This window comes from Sinohyriopsis cumingii, chromosome 6, assembly GCF_028554795.1.
Source record: "Sinohyriopsis cumingii isolate HCF-2022 chromosome 6, ASM2855479v2, whole genome shotgun sequence".
NCBI lineage: Eukaryota > Metazoa > Mollusca > Bivalvia > Unionida > Unionidae > Sinohyriopsis > Sinohyriopsis cumingii.
This window is the reverse complement of record NC_142966.1, coordinates 126,091,557-126,111,089: the sequence shown is the minus strand read 5'-3', so window position 1 is coordinate 126,111,089 and position 19,533 is coordinate 126,091,557. Positions and strand designations below refer to the sequence as shown.

General features: G+C 34.4%; 1 protein-coding gene across 3 annotated transcripts in view; it reads right to left on the bottom strand.

Annotated features, from left to right (window-relative positions):
• Positions 1–211: 211 nt before the first annotated feature.
• Positions 212–19,533, bottom strand: part of LOC149797903 (uncharacterized) — an 83,517-nt gene continuing 64,195 nt past the window's right edge. For 2 of the 3 annotated variants that reach the window (XM_089962944.1, XM_089962945.1), the window contains exons 5-10: positions 15,959–16,087; positions 13,773–13,982; positions 8,588–8,671; positions 8,184–8,336; positions 7,132–7,197; positions 212–6,111 (exon numbers count right to left, since the gene is read on the bottom strand). In XM_089962944.1, the coding sequence (XP_089819070.1) occupies positions 7,154–7,197; positions 8,184–8,336; positions 8,588–8,671; positions 13,773–13,982; positions 15,959–16,087 (620 nt within the window). In that variant the 3' untranslated portion in view covers positions 212–6,111; positions 7,132–7,153. The remainder of the gene's footprint in view (positions 6,112–7,131; positions 7,198–8,183; positions 8,337–8,587; positions 8,672–13,772; positions 13,983–15,958; positions 16,088–19,533) is intronic. The other variant, XR_016421914.1, reaches the window with a different exon arrangement.

The window sequence follows — 19,533 nt, the reverse complement described above, 5'->3', positions numbered from 1 at the left end:
ACAAGAGCTATCAAATTTGCAATGCTTTGCCACACAGGTGTTATTCAGGACAATACACAATAAAGAGCACATAGACGGCCCAGGAATAAACATTTTTGAGATTCCAAAGGAAGAAGGGGGATAACACAAACGTTCAGACTCTGTGCCTACGGCTAGGATCTCCATTTACTGGATCCATTATTACATGCTAGTAATTATCAATGGCAGTCCATGTAATTAACATATTTATTTTAATAAAGTAAAGATTTCACAAAATTATTTTTGTCGTGAAAAAGATTTCTTTGGTAGATCCTATCGCCATCGTCACGAAAACGATCACATTTTTGACATAAATAACTTCAACCCTGTCCGAACATATACATAAAGTTTATTTCATGAAGAAACTTGTTTTGAACATTGTACTTTTTTCCATTCAAAAAGTATTCTTTTTAATGAAAATGAAACGTGTCAACCTACAAGGTACATTTTCGTGAAATTTGCATCAACCCGTTAAACGTACTATTTTCGTTAAGATTTGATAGTTTTTCAAAGTCATTGACCCTTTTTCTTGGAAAAAGTGACCGTTTGATGAAACTTGTGCAGTTCATCTAACCCCAAACCTTGCGGACACTGTGATTCTATAACCAGATCATATTTATATTTGTAGTACACCCCCCCCCCCCCGTTTGCTAGTTCGTGTGTACAATTGAACGAAGACAGTCAATAAATGTTCTTATGTGCCTTGGCTATGCATGGTGTTGACCGGGTTTAGGGAATGCCAGATACGCTGTTGGGTATTAGACCCAGGTGGCTCTCTTCTTTCGTAAATTATTATTGAGTAGATAACTCCTCCTGTATTGCACCCTTATCTTTTCAACCCAGTAAAAGTTCCCTTCAAAATCTTGGCTCGTTTAATAACATAAAAGGCTGAAAACAATACTTTACTGACTTAAATTGTACAAACTTTCTGAGAGATTATTTCATGCATAGAAAAGGAATAAAATCTTCATAAAGAAAGATTATTTCTTGCGTAGAAATCCATTACCAAAAGGTTACGTCACCTTTTTGTGATAAGAGCGTAATCTTCATGAAAAATGTCACTGTTGTCACATATAAGGGTCATTGCACATACAAGCAAATATTAGTAAAGACGTTACATAAAACATGTGTAATCTTGACTAAAAATGTCTCTTTCTTTTTTTTTAAATCATCTTTAAATGTCCATACATGCCTTTGAAGAAAATGTTATAGTTTCCACTCTTTTCATGACAAAAATGCCATTTTCACGAAGAATTCACTTTCTGCACAAAAAGTGTCTTTGTTCGTCGATGCAAATTAACTTTTTGTGACAAAGTTCAGAGTACATGAAATTTGTGCCTGTCTTCTTGAAAGACTGACTGTGATAAAATATGACTCAGTAGAACAAGTTGTCTAAAGATTGACTGTGATAAAATATGACTCAGTAGAACAAGTTGTCTAAAGATTGACTGTGATAAAATATGACTCAGTAGAACAAGTTGTCTGAAGATTGACTGTGATAAAATATGACTCAGTAGAACAAGTTGTCTGAAGATTGACTGATAAAATATGACTCAGTAGAACACGTTGTCTGAAGATTGTGATGAAATATGACTCAGTAGAACACGTTGTCTGAAGATTGACTGTGATAAAATATGACTCAGTAGAACACGTTGTCTGAAGATTGACTGATAAAATATGACTCAGTAGAACAAGTTGTCTGAAGATTGACTGTGATAAAATATGACTCAGTAGAACAAGTTGTCTGAAGATTGACTGTGATAAAATATGACTCAGTAGAACAAGTTGTCTGAAGATTGACTGATAAAATATGACTCAGTAGAACAAGTTGTCTAAAGATTGACTGTGATAAAATATGACTCAGTAGAACAAGTTGTCTGAAGATTGACTGATAAAATATGACTACGTAGAACACGTTGTCTGAAGATTGACTGTGATAAAATATGACTCAGTAGAACACGTTGTCTGAAGATTGACTGATAAAATATGACTCAGTAGAACAAGTTGTCTGAAGATTGACTGATAAAATATGACTCAGTAGAACAAGTTGTCTGAAGATTGACTGTGATAAAATATGACTCAGTAGAACAAGTTGTCTGAAGATTGACTGTGATAAAATATGACTCAGTAGAACAAGTTGTCTGAAGATTGACTGTGATAAAATATGACTCAGTAGAACAAGTTGTCTGAAGATTGACTGTGATAAAATATGACTCAGTAGAACAAGTTTTCTGAAGATTGACTGTGATAAAATATGACTCAGTAGAACACGTTGTCTGAAGATTGACTGTGATAAAATATGACTCAGTAGAACAAGTTGTCTGAAGATTGACTGTGATAAAATATGACTCAGTAGAACAAGTTGTCTGAAGATTGACTGATAAAATATGACTCAGTAGAACAAGTTGTCTGAAGATTGACTGTGATAAAATATGACTCAGTAGAACAAGTTGTCTGAAGAATGACTGTGATAAAATATGACTTATTAGAACAAGTTGTCTAAAGATTGACTGTGATAAAATATGACTCAGTAGAACAAGTTGTCTGAAGATTGACTGTGATAAAATATGACTCATTAGAACAAGTTGTCTAAAGATTGACTGTGATAAAATATGACTCATTAGAACAAGTTGTCTGAAGATTGACTGTGATAAAATATGACTCAGTAGAACAAGTTGTCTGAAGATTCTGATACTGGACAGAACAATCTTCATTAAAAAAAATTTCTACACTAGATATTTTCGTAACAGAGGAATATTTTCACAGAAAAAGTACCTTGTTCGACGTGAGCTTCCCTCCGTGAAAAATCGTTGTTAATAACACGAACACAGTAACCCCACGGCTCCTTCCATTCTACCAGTTTTGTATTCCATAAAATGGAACACAGACCAAAATCCTCGCATATTAGTTTTACATACGTATAACCATTTACAATAATAACTACACTACGTCAATAATATGCGATGCATAGTACATGTTGTAGCATAATAAGGTTATAATTAATTGCAAACAAAAGGTTATAATTAATTACAAACAAAAGGTTATAATTAATTACAAACAAAAGGTTATAATTAATTACAAACAAAAGGTTATAATTAATTACAAACAAAAGATTTATTTCTTAGAATTCGCTTTCATAATGTTGACAATATATTCAGATAAAAGAAGATACTGTCATTCATATCTTCAGCCGTACCAATTGTACTAGCAAGCAAAACTGCACAGAGGTAAATATACACAATCTTATCTCCTTAATGCAACTAATACCATAACGCTGTATAAAGTCAATGGTTGGTTAGTCAACAGTTGGAAAGGTTAATTAGGCCGAGCAATACATCTTTCCATAATTTAGCAGTCCTTTGTTTCTCTTTTGTGCGACATTTGTATTCCTATTTTTCCTCTTTTTCTACAGAGAGCCGGGAGATAAATATGTGGCCATTTTAATAAAATGCTTATTAAATATAATTTTCTTTGATGCAGTTGATTGATGATCATCTTATCAGATTGATCGAAAACGGCTCAAATGACTACATATTTCATCAGCTGAAATTTCTTACTCACCATGCACCGTTTCGGCTACCGGTTCAAACTGATAAGGCTGTATTTTTAAAAGCTACCGGATCAAACTAGTAAGGATGTATTTCTATAAAGTTACCGTTTCAAACTGATAAGGCTGTATACGCTACCGGTTCCATCTGATATGGCTGTATTTCTATAAGCTACAGGTTCCATCTGATATGGCTGTATTTCTATAAGCTACAGGTTCCATCTGATGTGGCTGTATTTCTATAAGCTACAGGTTCCATCTGATGTGGCTGTATTTCTATAAGCTACAGGTTCCATCTGATGTGGCTGTATTTCTATAAGCTACCAGTTCTATCTAATATAGTGGTTAGAGCGTCCGCCTCGGATGCGGAAGGTCGTGGGTTCGATTCTCGGCCGAGTCATACAAAAAACTTACAAAAATGGTACTAACAGCTGCCTCGCTTGACGCTCAGCATTAACAGGTTAGTGCTAGGACTGGTCGGCCTGGTGTCAGGATAATGTGACTGGGTCCCATCATTCTACATGTCTGCTGCATGATGCCCCAGTGCTAGATATCACTATAAACTGCCACACTACAGATATCGTAGCATATTTGACTGAAACATTGTTAAAGCTACGTTAAAAATCCAAATCACACACACACATCTGATATGGCTGTATTTCTATAAAGATACCGTTTCAAACTGAGCAGGCTGTATGTCTTTAAGCTACCGGTTCAGACTGATGGCTGTATTTCTATACCTACCGGTTCAGACTGATGGCTGTATTTCGATGCAGCTACTGGTTCAGTCTGATAAGGCTGAATTTGCATACTTCAATCAAAATATCCACCTCCCTCTATCTTACAAAAACGAAGTACACAACTCTTCTCCTTCTTCAACCGTTCCGTGGCGTGTACACTATAATGTGTATGTCGTTACACAATAATGTGACTGAACTATCTAACATAATTTGTAACGTGCCTGTTCCGATTGTAGGTAGTCACTTTTGTCAATGGAATATATATATATATATATATATATATATATATATATATATATATATATATATATATATATATATATATATATATATATATATATATATATATATATGACGAATGACCTACTTTTCTTACTTTATTTTATCGATTTGTGTAAATGGACGCTCCATGGTTAATTTGAAAAGATGCGGTCAGTGAGTCTATGTGCGACTTGCTCCACTGATTACAGAACGTGTAGACGTGTAGGACGTCATTGCAGAACAAAGCTAACTCCATCGACAGTACATTCGAAGAACAATCTGATCGTTATTGCAATCTAAAGGGGTCTTTGAATTTTTAGTCTATTACCTTCAAGTGTTAAAGAAATTAGCATTAATAATGAACAAATAATAGTCTTCGTTATATTTAATAATTTTGTTATCGAAGGTATATAATACCACCGGCGTGCTTTATGATCACGTGACGACCAAAAAAATAAAGAAATAATGATGTAAACGGAAAAATTGTGTGCTTGTTTGACAATGTCTCTGAATCAAAACCTATTTTTGATACTGCAATGGAATATATAATACTCATACGTCTCTTTCTTAATTATCGAAATGAAAGAAATTAGTAATTTTACTCCAAACTAGTCTATTTTACTTTTTAATCACTGATCATCAAGTTTATTCTGCAAATCAGTCGAACACCGTGTCTTGTTTATAGCTATGACTTTTTCTTTGAAAAACTGAATGTTTATATCGCATCGGTTACATTATGTGAGGATAATGATATCCTTGTATGTGACGAAAGAAATTAGGAACATACAAATGTGAGAACATCTCCCCCCTCCCCCCTTCACGTTTATCACATCATACGTTCTTAAGGACATATACCATATACATACAGATTACATTTTCTCATTAGAAATGTACACGACCTTATACTAGAACCAAGTTATTACTGAAACTGTTGATACGATAAATAAGCTTGTACACTAAAAACCGGTTCAAACTTCCCAACACATAATACGAACTATTTCTATCTACAAAGCAACTTCCAAGAATGACATTTCCATCATTATTAGAAATATCAACTGCAGAGTCACATTTTTTTCTCCAGATACATTGCTTCGGATGTCACTATTTATAATCGTCATCAAATGCGCCGCCGGCCGCAGTTTGCTTCACTTCTCATGTCAGGATTTGAATATCCCGTCCTTACACCTGCCGTTAGTCGTATCATTTGGTTGCTCATTTGGATCTTCCACGAACTGCTTGAACGAAGGATCCATGCTTTCCGACAGGTAGATGATCATCATCAAAGTTCAGTTGCAATCTATACTGACCATTATTCCATTCACATAAATATGCTTTAAGTACACAAACGAATTATTTTCCAGATTTAAAATATCCTTTTCAGATTTGAGGCAATTTTTGTACGACCATTGGTAAACTATAGAAAGCGAACATTTATTTCGTCATAAACCTCACAAGACGATTCTCAGCTCACGTGATTGTCGGAGAAGACATCCAAAGTTTCAATACAACTTGTGTCACATAAGGTAAATGTAGATCAGCGAATACCTGAAAAAAGATTGAAAAAATAAAATATTGACTATCATGCAGACGCTTTACAACTTCGTGGATCTCTAGATCTCGGTGACTTAGGACTTATGGAGACATCAACATCTTCATGACATTGTATTCAGAATTCATGATATTTTATGAAACACTTTAAAAATAGAGTTGACGGTCCCTCAACAGCCTTTTAAACCAGACAATTCATTACAATGTCATGTTATATACCTATATCACATTCCTTATATTGTTATACCTATAGCCTATACATCGCTATCGTTTGATTATGCAAACGTTTGAATATTAATTTCGTATTCGTTATAAATTCTGAATTACGCGATTTTGTCAGTGAACACAAAGAATATAGTCCAGGATTTTCTAGAGAAGTGCTTAGGTATTCCCCATATCAAGGATGAAAAGAGTTTCATGTTCATGTCTGATTATCTCAGAATGTGTAATGAAAGTTGTGTAAGCCTCAAACGTAGATACAACTCTCATTCTCTAACTTGTATGAAAGATTTGTTTTCAACATCTAAACATATAGCAATTTCTCTATGTAACTTTCCGGGGTTTTCCGGGTTCTTCCTCCACCATTAATACTGGCCGCCATGTATAGCCTATCGTGTGCTGAAAAATGGCGTTAAATCCCACAACAACAATCTATGTAACATCACGCATCCACATATAGAACAACACAACTTTCATACTCTCTCTCTGTCTCTCTATGTCTCTCGATCGATCGATCGATCGAGAGAGAGTGTGTGTGTGTGTGTGTGTGTGCGCGCGCGCGTGTGTGTATGAAAGTTCTGTATATATATATATATATATATATATATATATATATATATATATATATATATATATATATATATATATATATATATATATATATATATATATATATATATATATATATAATTTGGAATTTAGAATTTAGACCTAGATATGATTTAGAACGCAAATGCTGTCTTTTTTAATCAAAGTATTTATATGCTCTATTTATTCGTAAGTTATGTATATTCTCACCTGCTGATTCTTGCTCTCGATCTCATGAGCGGTATGTTTCAGTAAACTTGTCAGAATTTTCTACATCTGAGAAAAGAAAACAAAAATGCGATTCCTGGATAACTGGTCTTAAAATGGTGCCTGAAATATTAGAGCTGAATAAAACTCAAGACAAGGATAATCTGTAATGCTTTAGATAAATTAATATCTTCGAAATCATGGATTGGATGACAAGGAGTTAATTAATTATGCAATCAAAGTTAACATTGAAGTTCGAAGTTTTACTATTTGCGGGTCTATACTATACAATAAGGAGATTCCTGTACTGGACCATACTGGATTTAGAAATAAGCGTATTATGGTTGATAATACTTTTGGAGTGACATATTCACGCCAGACTGGCGATATATTACATTCTGAAGAACAGAAGAGAATCGCGCGTATCGCCAGTTGAATCGCGCGAATACGTTACTATCATGTCTTTTTTAATTTGTAGGTACGAATTATCGTGAAGAAAAGTGAAACCAGTCTTACATCATATGAAATTTTTAAAAAATTAAATAAATTTTGAAATGTGTCCTATAAAACATAATACTGTAGTTGCATATAAACCCGCTCTAAAACAATGCAGCGATATATCTTCATGCCTCTCAAGCAGACTTTAAATATGGCTCTTTTCTACCTTATTATGGAATGTTTTCCGGATAAAATAATTCAAACATACCATTCCTGTCGCATGAGTTCTTAAACAGCATTTGCCAGACACACCTGAACTATTTTGCTTAAAATTTGACTACTTAATATCTGTTTACATTTAAGAAAAATGTGTTCCCATTTACAATAATTCCTATTTTATCTTAGAGACTACCATTCACTTCATTTATGGTAGTACATATATTTTCCATGAGTACTTGTCAAATTCGAAACATCAGTCGATGGAACATATATAAAGGAACTTTTATGGTGAACATTTGATTTGGGCTTTTTGCAGTTCTTAACGTCTTCGCATCTCGTTTTCCAAAGGCTGAGCTCCTCGGCTGGTCACTGGGCTCGTTTGATTAAAGCTCACTTACCTGATGTGGTGCTGCCGGGCTTGAAAGCTTCCCCTTTTATGCCGTTAGGGGTATCCATTTCGAGAATGAGGGATCTTCTTTCAGAGCAAGCGAGCTTCTCTTCGAGCCGTCTTCTGAATCGTCTCTCTCGTTTTAATCTTTTCAACAAGGTTTCTGTAAAGTGAAAAAGATTTGAACAATTTACTTTGTATTTGACAGTATTCAGGCAAATTCTCAGAGAGAGAGAGAGAGAGAGAGAGAGAGAGAATGATGGATTTACTTTAGATAAGAAGCATTTTTGCATGTCAAAAGATCTTAAATACCCTCAAATTTACTCTTCTTAAGGACAGATCTGTATAGAACCTGCAATACAAGTTTTGTATACTTCGTTGTTAGAATATCAAATGCATCATCAAATATATTACCTTTGTATTTCTGTTGTTCGGCAAGTTGTTTCTCCACTTCCTGCCGTTGCCTCTTCTCCCTATAAATCTCCATCTTTAACTCAGCTGCAAAAGAAACAGTCTCAATGACCTACAATTTACTGTTTTTAAAACTCAGTCCGGACTCATAATACACCATGCTTTAATGTGGCATTTAATATTTTGTCTTGATCGCCCTAGTAAACAAGACATAAAACGGGTATACATTGCAGATGAAAGTTTCATTGGAGAGGAATACTGTTGGTTCCTGCATTATACCACAACATGGAAACTTTGCTATGTTTCAACATTGACTTTAGGACCAAAGACAAATTCATGAGGTTTCCTAATGATATTACTAAAATTGTGCTTTAATTGACTTAATTCCATAAATTTAACTGAGCTTTAATAATTTTCAAACATTGGGTATTAATGTTTCGAATATGATGGCAGTCATGATTTTATTTGAATGTAGGTTTAGGCCTCGATGTCATTATATAAATCTCTCGTCCATCATACTCAACTTCAGAAATCTCTTTCTATTTGTTGTAAGTTTCATTAAAATTAGTGTCCATAGAAATAGCCAATCATTTTTTATGCATATCCCGATCGGTTTTTCTGCGAAAATGTAAAAGAAAGGATTTGGAAAGCCAGAGACTACGTTCTCTTAAAATCCATTACTGTGTGCATTTACTTTTGTCGTCTGCTATTTACAAATGAGGTACTGATCACGCTATCTAGTATTGCTAGCTTAGACGGCCCTCTAATACAACAAATTTAACAATTGCTTTTTGCCTATATTGTCACTCAAATGCCGTATTTAACACAAATTTAAGATTAATTGATTTAGTGCTTTCATATACTCTTTTTTCTCAAGCGTAATGAAAAGCTTCCCATAACTGTGGTTGTTATCTTTTATGTCAATCATTTTAGAGCAACGCATTTATCAGCAGAAGTTTGAGTCAACTTGGTTCCTCGAAAGCCCGTCACGACTTGAACTCTTTTTTTCAGTAAAAAATATCCCCACAATTAGTCTATCAAGATATCCAGCATCATCATCTCATTCCACTCTCATAAATATAGATGGGAAATAAACTGTTTGATATCGTCACGTTTGCTAAGCCCAGATATTAAGACATGTATAACTGCCGCGGCCATGTGTTTGATGTCTAAACATTTCCGCGAGATAGAGTCAATCTCTTGCGCAAGGTTACCGTAACCCGCCAGAGAGCGGAATCTTGAATCGACACAGGCGATAGATAGTGCCAACTGGACCAATGCTTGCCGTATCACACCTACATGTTAAAGATTTCTTCAGAGATCAAAGGAAGCCCGTGGGGTGAGCGAAGCGTGTTTTCATCCGTCCCCACGTGAGACAGACAGCGAGAAGGACATTGCCTTATCGGATTGATATAACCTTTTCACAGCGATATCTAATCGGAATTGAGATAGAGGATGTGATTACAATTTAGATCCAAATTATAACTTCGTAACTCTAAACAAAAGGTCAGTAGTTCTCATGGGAAGATTGCCGAGCAAATATAACTACTCCAAGAAAGCCACTCGTAATTTGGCGGTAAAACGTAGAAACGTAGTCTAAGAAAGCTTAAAAAAGACCAGTTAGTTATTGGCTCGATTTTTGCCGAATATTACGGCATTGTAATTGTAAATATGTGTAGTATGTATACTTAATTACTAGGATAGTTTAGTATGTATAATCACCTTTGTAGTGTTTCATTTACATCCGTATTTGAAAAATGGGCTTGAGTCTTACGTAGAGATTTATATAGATGCTAGTTTGTGGTCAGAATTAATTTTGTAATTCGCTGTTAGTTTACGTTGAAGTAAACTAGTGCATTTATTAATGTGCCTGTTAGAATTTGCACATGCTTGAATGGTGAATTTGGAAAATGGTTGAAGTGTGGAGAATTGTTTACTGTGGACGTATGGGTATATCAGAGCATGGATATTTGAATATTTGTGTACTTTGTATGAGTTGTAATGTAAAGAAATGTGTCTGATTGTTGTGATATTGTTTAGTATAATGGGATTAGGAATATGTACTGATGTGACGCAATTTATTGATGTATGTATGAGAAGTAATTGATATCGTGCTTTTATTACGACGTTGTTTTACCATACAAGAACGTATGAGTATTTAGATGTGAATGAGTACATGAATGAAGACAATTAATAGCCATTATTTGATGATAGGCTGGGTGTAGTGTTAGTTGAGAGGGCTAAGGAAAAATATTTTACCGTCCTCATGTTTGCACAGAAAGTTTTTTAGGGGACAGAATTTCCGGTTCAGTTGAGTCCCGAGTCTCCAAGAGGGGAGACGGAAGCGAGACTAACGAACAGTCGGAGTTGACAAAAGTCCAGGCGGTGGAGAGAAGGTGGATAGAAGGTGGCGGTGGAGGGAAACTAGTCTGGAGAAGAAAGTAGAAGAGGAGGAAAAGGAGTATAGAGAAGTCGAGGAGGAGGAGGAGAAGAAATTTAGAGAAAGTTGGGGTGGAAGAGGAAAATGAGTGGGGAGAAGTAGAAGAGAAGAATACACAGATGAGTAAAATACAAGGACAGGTGGAAATCTATCTCACACTAATAATCAAGTGATGCAATAGGCTATTACAGGGTCAAGCGGAAGAAGAGTACTTGGGAAATTTGAATCATCTGACTATTGAACTGTTATTAAATTGTTTTTTTTGTGTGTGCATGATTTCACTTTTTTTGTGTGCATATTCAGTCAGTTAACCGTCGGCATTGCAGACTGGGGGCTAGGAGTATTACATCTAATTTAACTTCCAATCAAAATCGAGCCTGGGTGGAACTTCTATAATAATTTAAATAAAATATTGGGAGCGCCCCACCCAAACCATAACAAACCTCACAGATATGGATGTGTCCATTTTATGCAAACTAAAGTTTCTAGTAATGGTTATGTCCGTAATAATACTATTTCATTAAATGCTGTAACAAAGTTGAAAAGTTTCTAATACAAGCATATTTCAATTTTATTGAAGTTCACAGCCAGTAAAACAAATTAGACGGTTAAAGCATTATATATTACGGAAAGACACAAAAATAAAAATATGAAACTTCCAGAATCGATCAAAATAAAATAAAAACAAGAGTGCCTTGAGTGGACTGACACTCTACTGGCTGGAAAATAATTTTCAGTAATATAAGAATCGAAACATATCTTCCTTTTAAACTGCTGAATCTTTTATATCCTTCAGCGATAAGAAGTCTTTCAGACAGTGGCGTCACTCGGGTTGGTGTCACCCAGTGCGGTAGCTCATGGTGTCACCCCCATGGTCCTCCTTCCGTAACAGACCATACAGAATCCTTAGTAATGTCATTTTGGTGTCACCCCCTCTGATGGTGTCACCCGGTACAGTCCGCACCCCCCCCCCCCCGCATCCCCCTAGCGACGCCACTGCTGTGCCTGCTAGTCATGTATTTAACTATGATCGGTTATCCGCTTATGAAATCCGACTAGACCGAGCAGTGTGTGCTCTGTAAAATTTGCAATTTTTCATTTTGGTGTCACCCCTCTGAGATGGTGTCACCCGGTGCGGTCCGCACCCCCCCCCCCCCCCCAGCGACGCCACTGCTTTCAGAATAGCTGCTGTGGTGGAGGTACCGGAAGTCGTTATTAGCATAATTTTAATTCTTTGGGAATATGCTGATTTCTTTTTGAGTAACGATAATAAGATTTTCAAGGTTGTTGCCATGACGACCATTTTCGATATCAGATTGGCACCATTAGTACCAGCCAGACATCATACGAAGTCTTTCTGTGAAATCACAATATCGATACGACCTGCCATCAAGGAGAAGTAGTGGTAACAACATTTATGGCAGTAATATTAGAAGTCGGATCGGCGAAAATTCTTTTTACGACGAACCAGTGATCATTCTAAAATCATTCAGTGAAAACCCCATGTTGATATGACTATTCATTCACGAAGATAACAAGATTTTCAGTATTGCCACTGTGGCAGGTATATTTTGTGTCTGGATTGTACAATCAGGACCAACTAGTTATCATGAAAAGTTGTTTAGTAAAAGTCCCATGTTGATACGACCTTCCATTCAGGCGGAGTAATGATAACAATATTTTAAAGATTGCATATGTGATGGACGTATTACACAAGGTCAATACCATTTTCATTTCCATACATCATAGGAAGTCTTTTAGCAAAAACCTCATGGCAATATTAGTTTTCCTTCGGGAGGATTATCAATAAAAATAAGATTAAGGACTTACTAGACACCATAAGAAGGCATATGCTGAAAACTCCATGGCAATATGACATTCCGTTCAGATTGAGTAAGGATAAATGTGTTTTCATGATGGTCACAATGAAAACCACATGTTGCTATACATATATATTCAAGAGGAGTAACGATGACAAGATTTTTAAGAACGCTGGTGTTGGACATCAGATCGACTCCATTTTCATTTACCGCCACATAGACACCATACAAATCTGTTTAGTAAACGATTTTGTTGATATAATTCAGGAGTAGCAGCGACAACAATATTTTCCAGATGGCCACTGGCGGCCATATTAGATGTCTTTGTGGTATCATTTTCATTTAGGACAAGCTATACCAGGGATGAATGTGTTTGTAAAGTTTTATGGCGATCATCCAAATAGTTTAGAGGAGTAGCGATAACCGATTTATGACTAACGGTCAGACGATATACGACGGACCATCCCATAAGTTATTCTGGTCCGTGACCAACAGAGCTAGAAAAACAAATCGTATTTGAGTACTTGAATAAAATAAATGACATTGTTCTTCAAGAAATGCGTTTATCTCCTGTCATGTACTGGAATATATTTGTGATCTACTGGCGTAATTTTCTGGGGCGATGTTCGTTATTTCCTTTTTCAGCTGCTGTCATTTCCTTAAGTCATATTTGTGACTGCACAATTTTATTTTTAAATCTCCATAACATTTGACGAAATGTGTTATCATCGGAATTATGCGCGTATTCTGTCGATTTGGCTTTCCCATAATCAGCATATATAGGTTTACCTCTTTCGTAGGATTCAATTGTGCATCACATGCCAAAAATCTAGATAAAATGTCATGACAAAATGGCGCTTACGTGATCCAGGAACGGTTAGATGCTGAAATTAAGTAGACAAAGGAGAAGAGTGAGCACGTTTCTTACTTTTTTCAAGGTTTAACTGTCTATCCCAATGTTTTGCATTGTCCGCAGCAACCTTAAGTAATCCCTGTATATTAAACAGCAGCGTCTCAAACGATGAAAAGGATGCTAACTCTCCGATCCCTATAAGGTTTGAGGGATACTGGCCCTGCTGGTTTTTCTCTCCTTCGTCAGTGGTAGTCGGTGAGTTTGTCATCTCTGTGTCTTCCATTACTGAAAGTATACGATATCTACTTGTACTTTCCCAGCGTCTCTATTGCATGTGCATGATTTCTTGCGAAATTGTGGAGCTTTCCTCTTTCATTATGTAACAAAACTTAGAATATGTGCTAGTTGTATTTACGTCTTCCTTTATTGCTTTGTTATATTTTAGTAATTATTTGGAGTTGGCATTATTAACATATTTCTTAAACCCAGATATATACCATTTCCTATGAGCAGACGTAATAATGTACAGTATCCACGAGACCTTATGGTAACTTTGATTGCTTTCATAAAATGGACCCACCCAATTTTCTTAACATAGAAATTCGCTGGATATTCTAGTGCATCAGTGTTTAATAGTTTCAGAAGGGAATGATTCTTTGTATTAAACGTTTGAGGTCATATTTCATGATACATGGCTTGGAAAGGCTTACTGATAGGTGATACACATGTGAAGCAAGAAAACCCATGCAAGTGTGACATTATACTTCATGATATTAGGTCATTAGTGATTAGAAGAAAAATGTATACTTAGTATTTGCCCGTTTAAGAATCCCGAAGGTGATAAAGGCTATTGTCATGAGGTCCCAGAAAATAGGGGAAACATCGATCTCGAGCCAGGCTCACGTAGAAGTTGTTTGATTGGCTCGGTGGTGAGCTCCCCTGACATATTCCAATAACGTTTTATTTCTTATCATTTCATGGGACTTATTGTTGCTCAAATCGTCATAAGAAAATACAGTTTAACTGACCAAATTTTCTGTAATTCAAGGATAGTATTGTACACCAAGAACATGCTTTTAATATTGCGATATTTATATCCTGCTCAAGGAAATAAGGGACTGAAATCAAACACACAATTTAAACCAAGTTTGTGACGCATACAACATACGTCAAAATGACCTACTTCTGCAGTATGGGAGAAGTATTCCCTCACCAAGTTTCAAGGTTATATGTATAACTCTATGTATAGCACCTGCCGAAAACCAATCTGGCCATGAGCTAAAAGCAAAAAAATAAATAAATAAACTTAACCAAAGTCAATAAAATGTGAAATGTAGGTCACAGTGATTTTGTTTTCTTGTAAGGATGTGTTATTCAAAAAGATGCATACAATCATCTAGTCTGACGATTAAAATACCGTTTTATTTGTTTTACAATGGAAATAAAGTATTCAACAATTTTAAATATTTTTGGCCATAAATTGTGTTCAAAGTGAGGATGCAGGACTATAAGGTTCTAGCATATTCGGCAAGAACATTGCGAGTGATGGATCATAGGGTACGAACAGCAGGATCCTTAACTTAACCAGGGGACTGGATGAGATATGACATGCTTAAGAACTGTGCTTAAGGAAAAAAAGAAAAACAACGAAACAACTTGAAACACAAATTTTAATGCAAGTCAGTGAAGCGTGAAATATGGATTATTGTGATCTACATTTGTGATGACGAAAACAAAACCAAGCACGGTCATGAATTTAACATCGAGACATAACCTAAGCAAATACAATATTAAAAGTAGGCCACAGCGATCTTCATATTTGTAAGGATTCTATCCAGAATTATATCCTTAGACTCATTTATATTTTTCTTCACGCTCTTGAGATCTGGATAAACATGTGACCATACGTTTTCAGTTTATACATTTTAGTATGAAAGTTAAATCTAGTTTAAATAACTAAAACAAACAATGCAACGACCACGATATTTAATTTGTTTGCACCGGGCAAATATGCATGTTCTTTAGAAATAAATAGGCAGTCAAATTACATCCAATTGTATTCCTTTTGTTTCTCATGATTGGACATTTTTTAACCTCCTGGACAGAGAAAGGAAAGAATCTTAGACAAGTTTATTTTAAAATATTTATGGAGAACGTTGTTCTAACAACTAGATTCATCACCTGCGAGGGTCAGATCGAAAAATGAGCCTAGTAGACGACGCAGTCATGGTGTTTCCATAGCTACCTACAATGAAACATACCAGCACTTTTGTCGTCGTCAGTGATATTTTCATCGTCCACATCCTCTTCATCGTCACTTCTATCGTAAGATGATATCCCCGATGTGTTATCCTCATTTGAGTTGACGTGAAGGTTAAGTGGTACATTACCTGGAGAGAAATATACGGTATTATGTTAGAATCTAAATGGTATTATGTTAGAATCTAACTGGTATTATGTTAGAATCTAACTGGTATTATGTTAGAATCTATATGGTATTATGTTAGAATCTAAATGGTATTATGTTAGAATCTAACTGGTATTATGTTAGAATCTATATGGTATTATGTTAGAATCTATATGGTATTATGTTAGAATCTATATGGTATTATGTTAGAATCTACATGGTATTATGTTAGAATCTACATGGTATTATGTTAGAATCTAAATGGTATTATGTTAGAATCTATATGGTATTATGTTAGAATCTAACTGGTATTATGTTAGAATCTAAATGGTATTATGTTAGAATCTAAATGGTATTATGTTAGAATCTAAATGGTATTATGTTAGAATCTAACTTAATTTCATTACAATGTATACGGTATTATGTTAGAATCTAACTGGTATTATGTTAGAATCTAACTTAATTTCATTACAATCTGGAGAGAAATATATGGTATTATGTTAGAATCTAAATGGTATTATGTTAGAATCTAACTTAATTTCATTACAATGTATACGGTATTATGTTAGAATCTAACTGGTATTATGTTAGAATCTATATGGTATTATGTTAGAATCTAAATGGTATTATGTTAGAATCTATTTGGTATTATGTTAGAATCTAAATGGTATTATGTTAGAATCTATATGGTATTATGTTAGAATCTAAATAGTATTATGTTAGAATCTAAATGGTATTATGTTAGAATCTAAATAGTATTATGTTAGAATCTAAATGGTATTATGTTAGAATCTATATGGTATTATGTTAGAATCTAAATGGTATTATGTTAGAATCTAAATGGTATTATGTTAGAATCTACATGGTATTATGTTAGAATCTAAATGGTATTATGTTAGAATCTAAATAGTATTATGTTAGAATCTATATGGTATTATGTTAGAATCTAAATGGTATTATGTTAGAATCTAAATAGTATTATGTTAGAATCTATATGGTATTATGTTAGAATCTAAATAGTATTATGTTAGAATCTAACTGGTATTATGTTAGAATCTAAATGGTATTATGTTAGAATCTAACTGGTATTATGTTAGAATCTAAATGGTATTATGTTAGAATCTAAATGGTATTATGTTAGAATCTATATGGTATTATGTTAGAATCTAAATAGTATTATGTTAGAATCTAAATGGTATTATGTTAGAATCTAACTGGTATTATGTTAGAATCTATATGGTATTATGTTAGAATCTATATGGTATTATGTTAGAATCTAACTGGTATTATGTTAGAATCTAAATGGTATTATGTTAGAATCTAAATGGTATTATGTTAGAATCTAAATAGTATTATGTTAGAATCTAAATGGTATTATGTTAGAATCTAACTTAATTTCATTACAATGTATACGGTATTATGTTAGAATCTAACTGGTATTATGTTAGAATCTAACTTAATTTCATTACAATCTGGAGAGAAATATATGGTATTATGTTAGAATCTAAATGGTATTATGTTAGAATCTAACTTAATTTCATTACAATGTATACGGTATTATGTTAGAATCTAACTGGTATTATGTTAGAATCTAACTTAATTTCATTACAATGTATACGGTATTATGTTAGAATCTAACTGGTATTATGTTAGAATCAAAATGGTATTATGTTAGAATCTAACTGGTATTATGTTAGAATCTAAATGGTATTATGTTAGAATCTAAATGGTATTATGTTAGAATCAAAATGGTATTATGTTAGAATCTAAATGGTATTATGTTAGAATCTAAATGGTATTATGTTAGAATCTAAATGGTATTATGTTAGAATCTATATGGTATTATGTTAGAATCTAACTGGTATTATGTTAGAATCTAAATGGTATTATGTTAGAATCTAAATGGTATTATGTTAGAATCTAAATGGTATTATGTTAGAATCTCATTACAATCTTGCCAAAAGTACTGATTGTTTCATGAAATATATGGTATTATGTTAGAATCTAACTTAATTTCATTACAATCTTGCCAAAAGTACTGATTGTTTCATGAAATATATGGTATTATGTTAGAATCTCATTACAATCTTGCCAAAAGTACTGATTGTTTCATGAAATAATTGGAAAAACAAATTGCTTTTATTAATTAAATCCCTTCAAAAATAAAAACGGAGGGAGACATTTTTTAAATGGCGGTCTATGCACTGTTTTTGAGACCATCCGCGCACAAACTCAAGCAACTTAGAGTACACTCCCATCTCAGATTTCAAAATAGCAGAATCTAGTCGTCTTTAGCAAGGATTTATAAAATCTATGTTGTAGTACAAATTAATTATGATAGGCCGTAACGTGACGAAATTTTCTTTAAACATAACTTTATTTTTAAAAAGTCATCCAGGGAGAAAAATTCTGTACTGAGTATATTTCAGATTGATAAGTTGTATGAAAGTTGATCCTCGTTTTAACTGGTTTTTCGTTTTTATCGACACGTTCAACACATTTTGGGTTATATCGTGATAAGGAAATTAGAGGTATCTTTTCCAAATGACACGTCGATGCAGCCCACAGAGGCTGGACATTGTGAGCATCGAACCGGCGACCGTTGCATTACGGGTCGGACGCTTCATCAACTGAGTTACCGCGCCTTCCTATAGATCTTAACTAGACTGAGACTTTGACGGCTGACACTTAGTGTTCTTGAATACTTTAAGACAGACAGACAGACAGACGGACGGATGGATGGATGGATGGATAAATGGATGGATGGATGGATGGATAGATAGATCGATAGAAATAGCTGGATCTTCCGTTAGATCAAGATGTGAGCTCGATGAAATGGTGACTTATATGGTTTGTGTAAAAGAAAACGAATTCGTAGCTACTACATCGAAATCTTTGAAGAGATCACACCACTAATCCATTTTCCATACATTTTAGTGTCAAATTTTGAGAACACAAATTAAAGCAAAAATAAAAAATAAATTAAAAAAACTATTGTGTGCACTAAATTGTTCAATAAACAAAAGATGTACTTCTTGATTGGAGTGAACACAAACTTAACAAACAATCAAATTAGGACACTTTGCAGCATTTTGTAATATATGGATAAATGTCCCTAAAACATGCAACCATTAAAAGCTACCTTAATAGTCTCTCACCGTGTAGACAAAGGATAATTTTGGACTTACGGTAAAAAAAGAAAAACGAAATCGTGCAAGTGCAAGTGCACACTCAGAATGTATGCAGATGTTGAAAACGCTGATAAAAGTCTGGGATAATTTTCGCGCCAATATTAACGCTGCCTCAGTAAAGTTATTGTTCAACCATAAACACAGATACACACTGAAACAGCGTGCATAAATGCACAGGTCCGCCCGATATTGAAAGATTATGTACGGCATCGGATGTTCCCCTGTAGGCCTACACTAG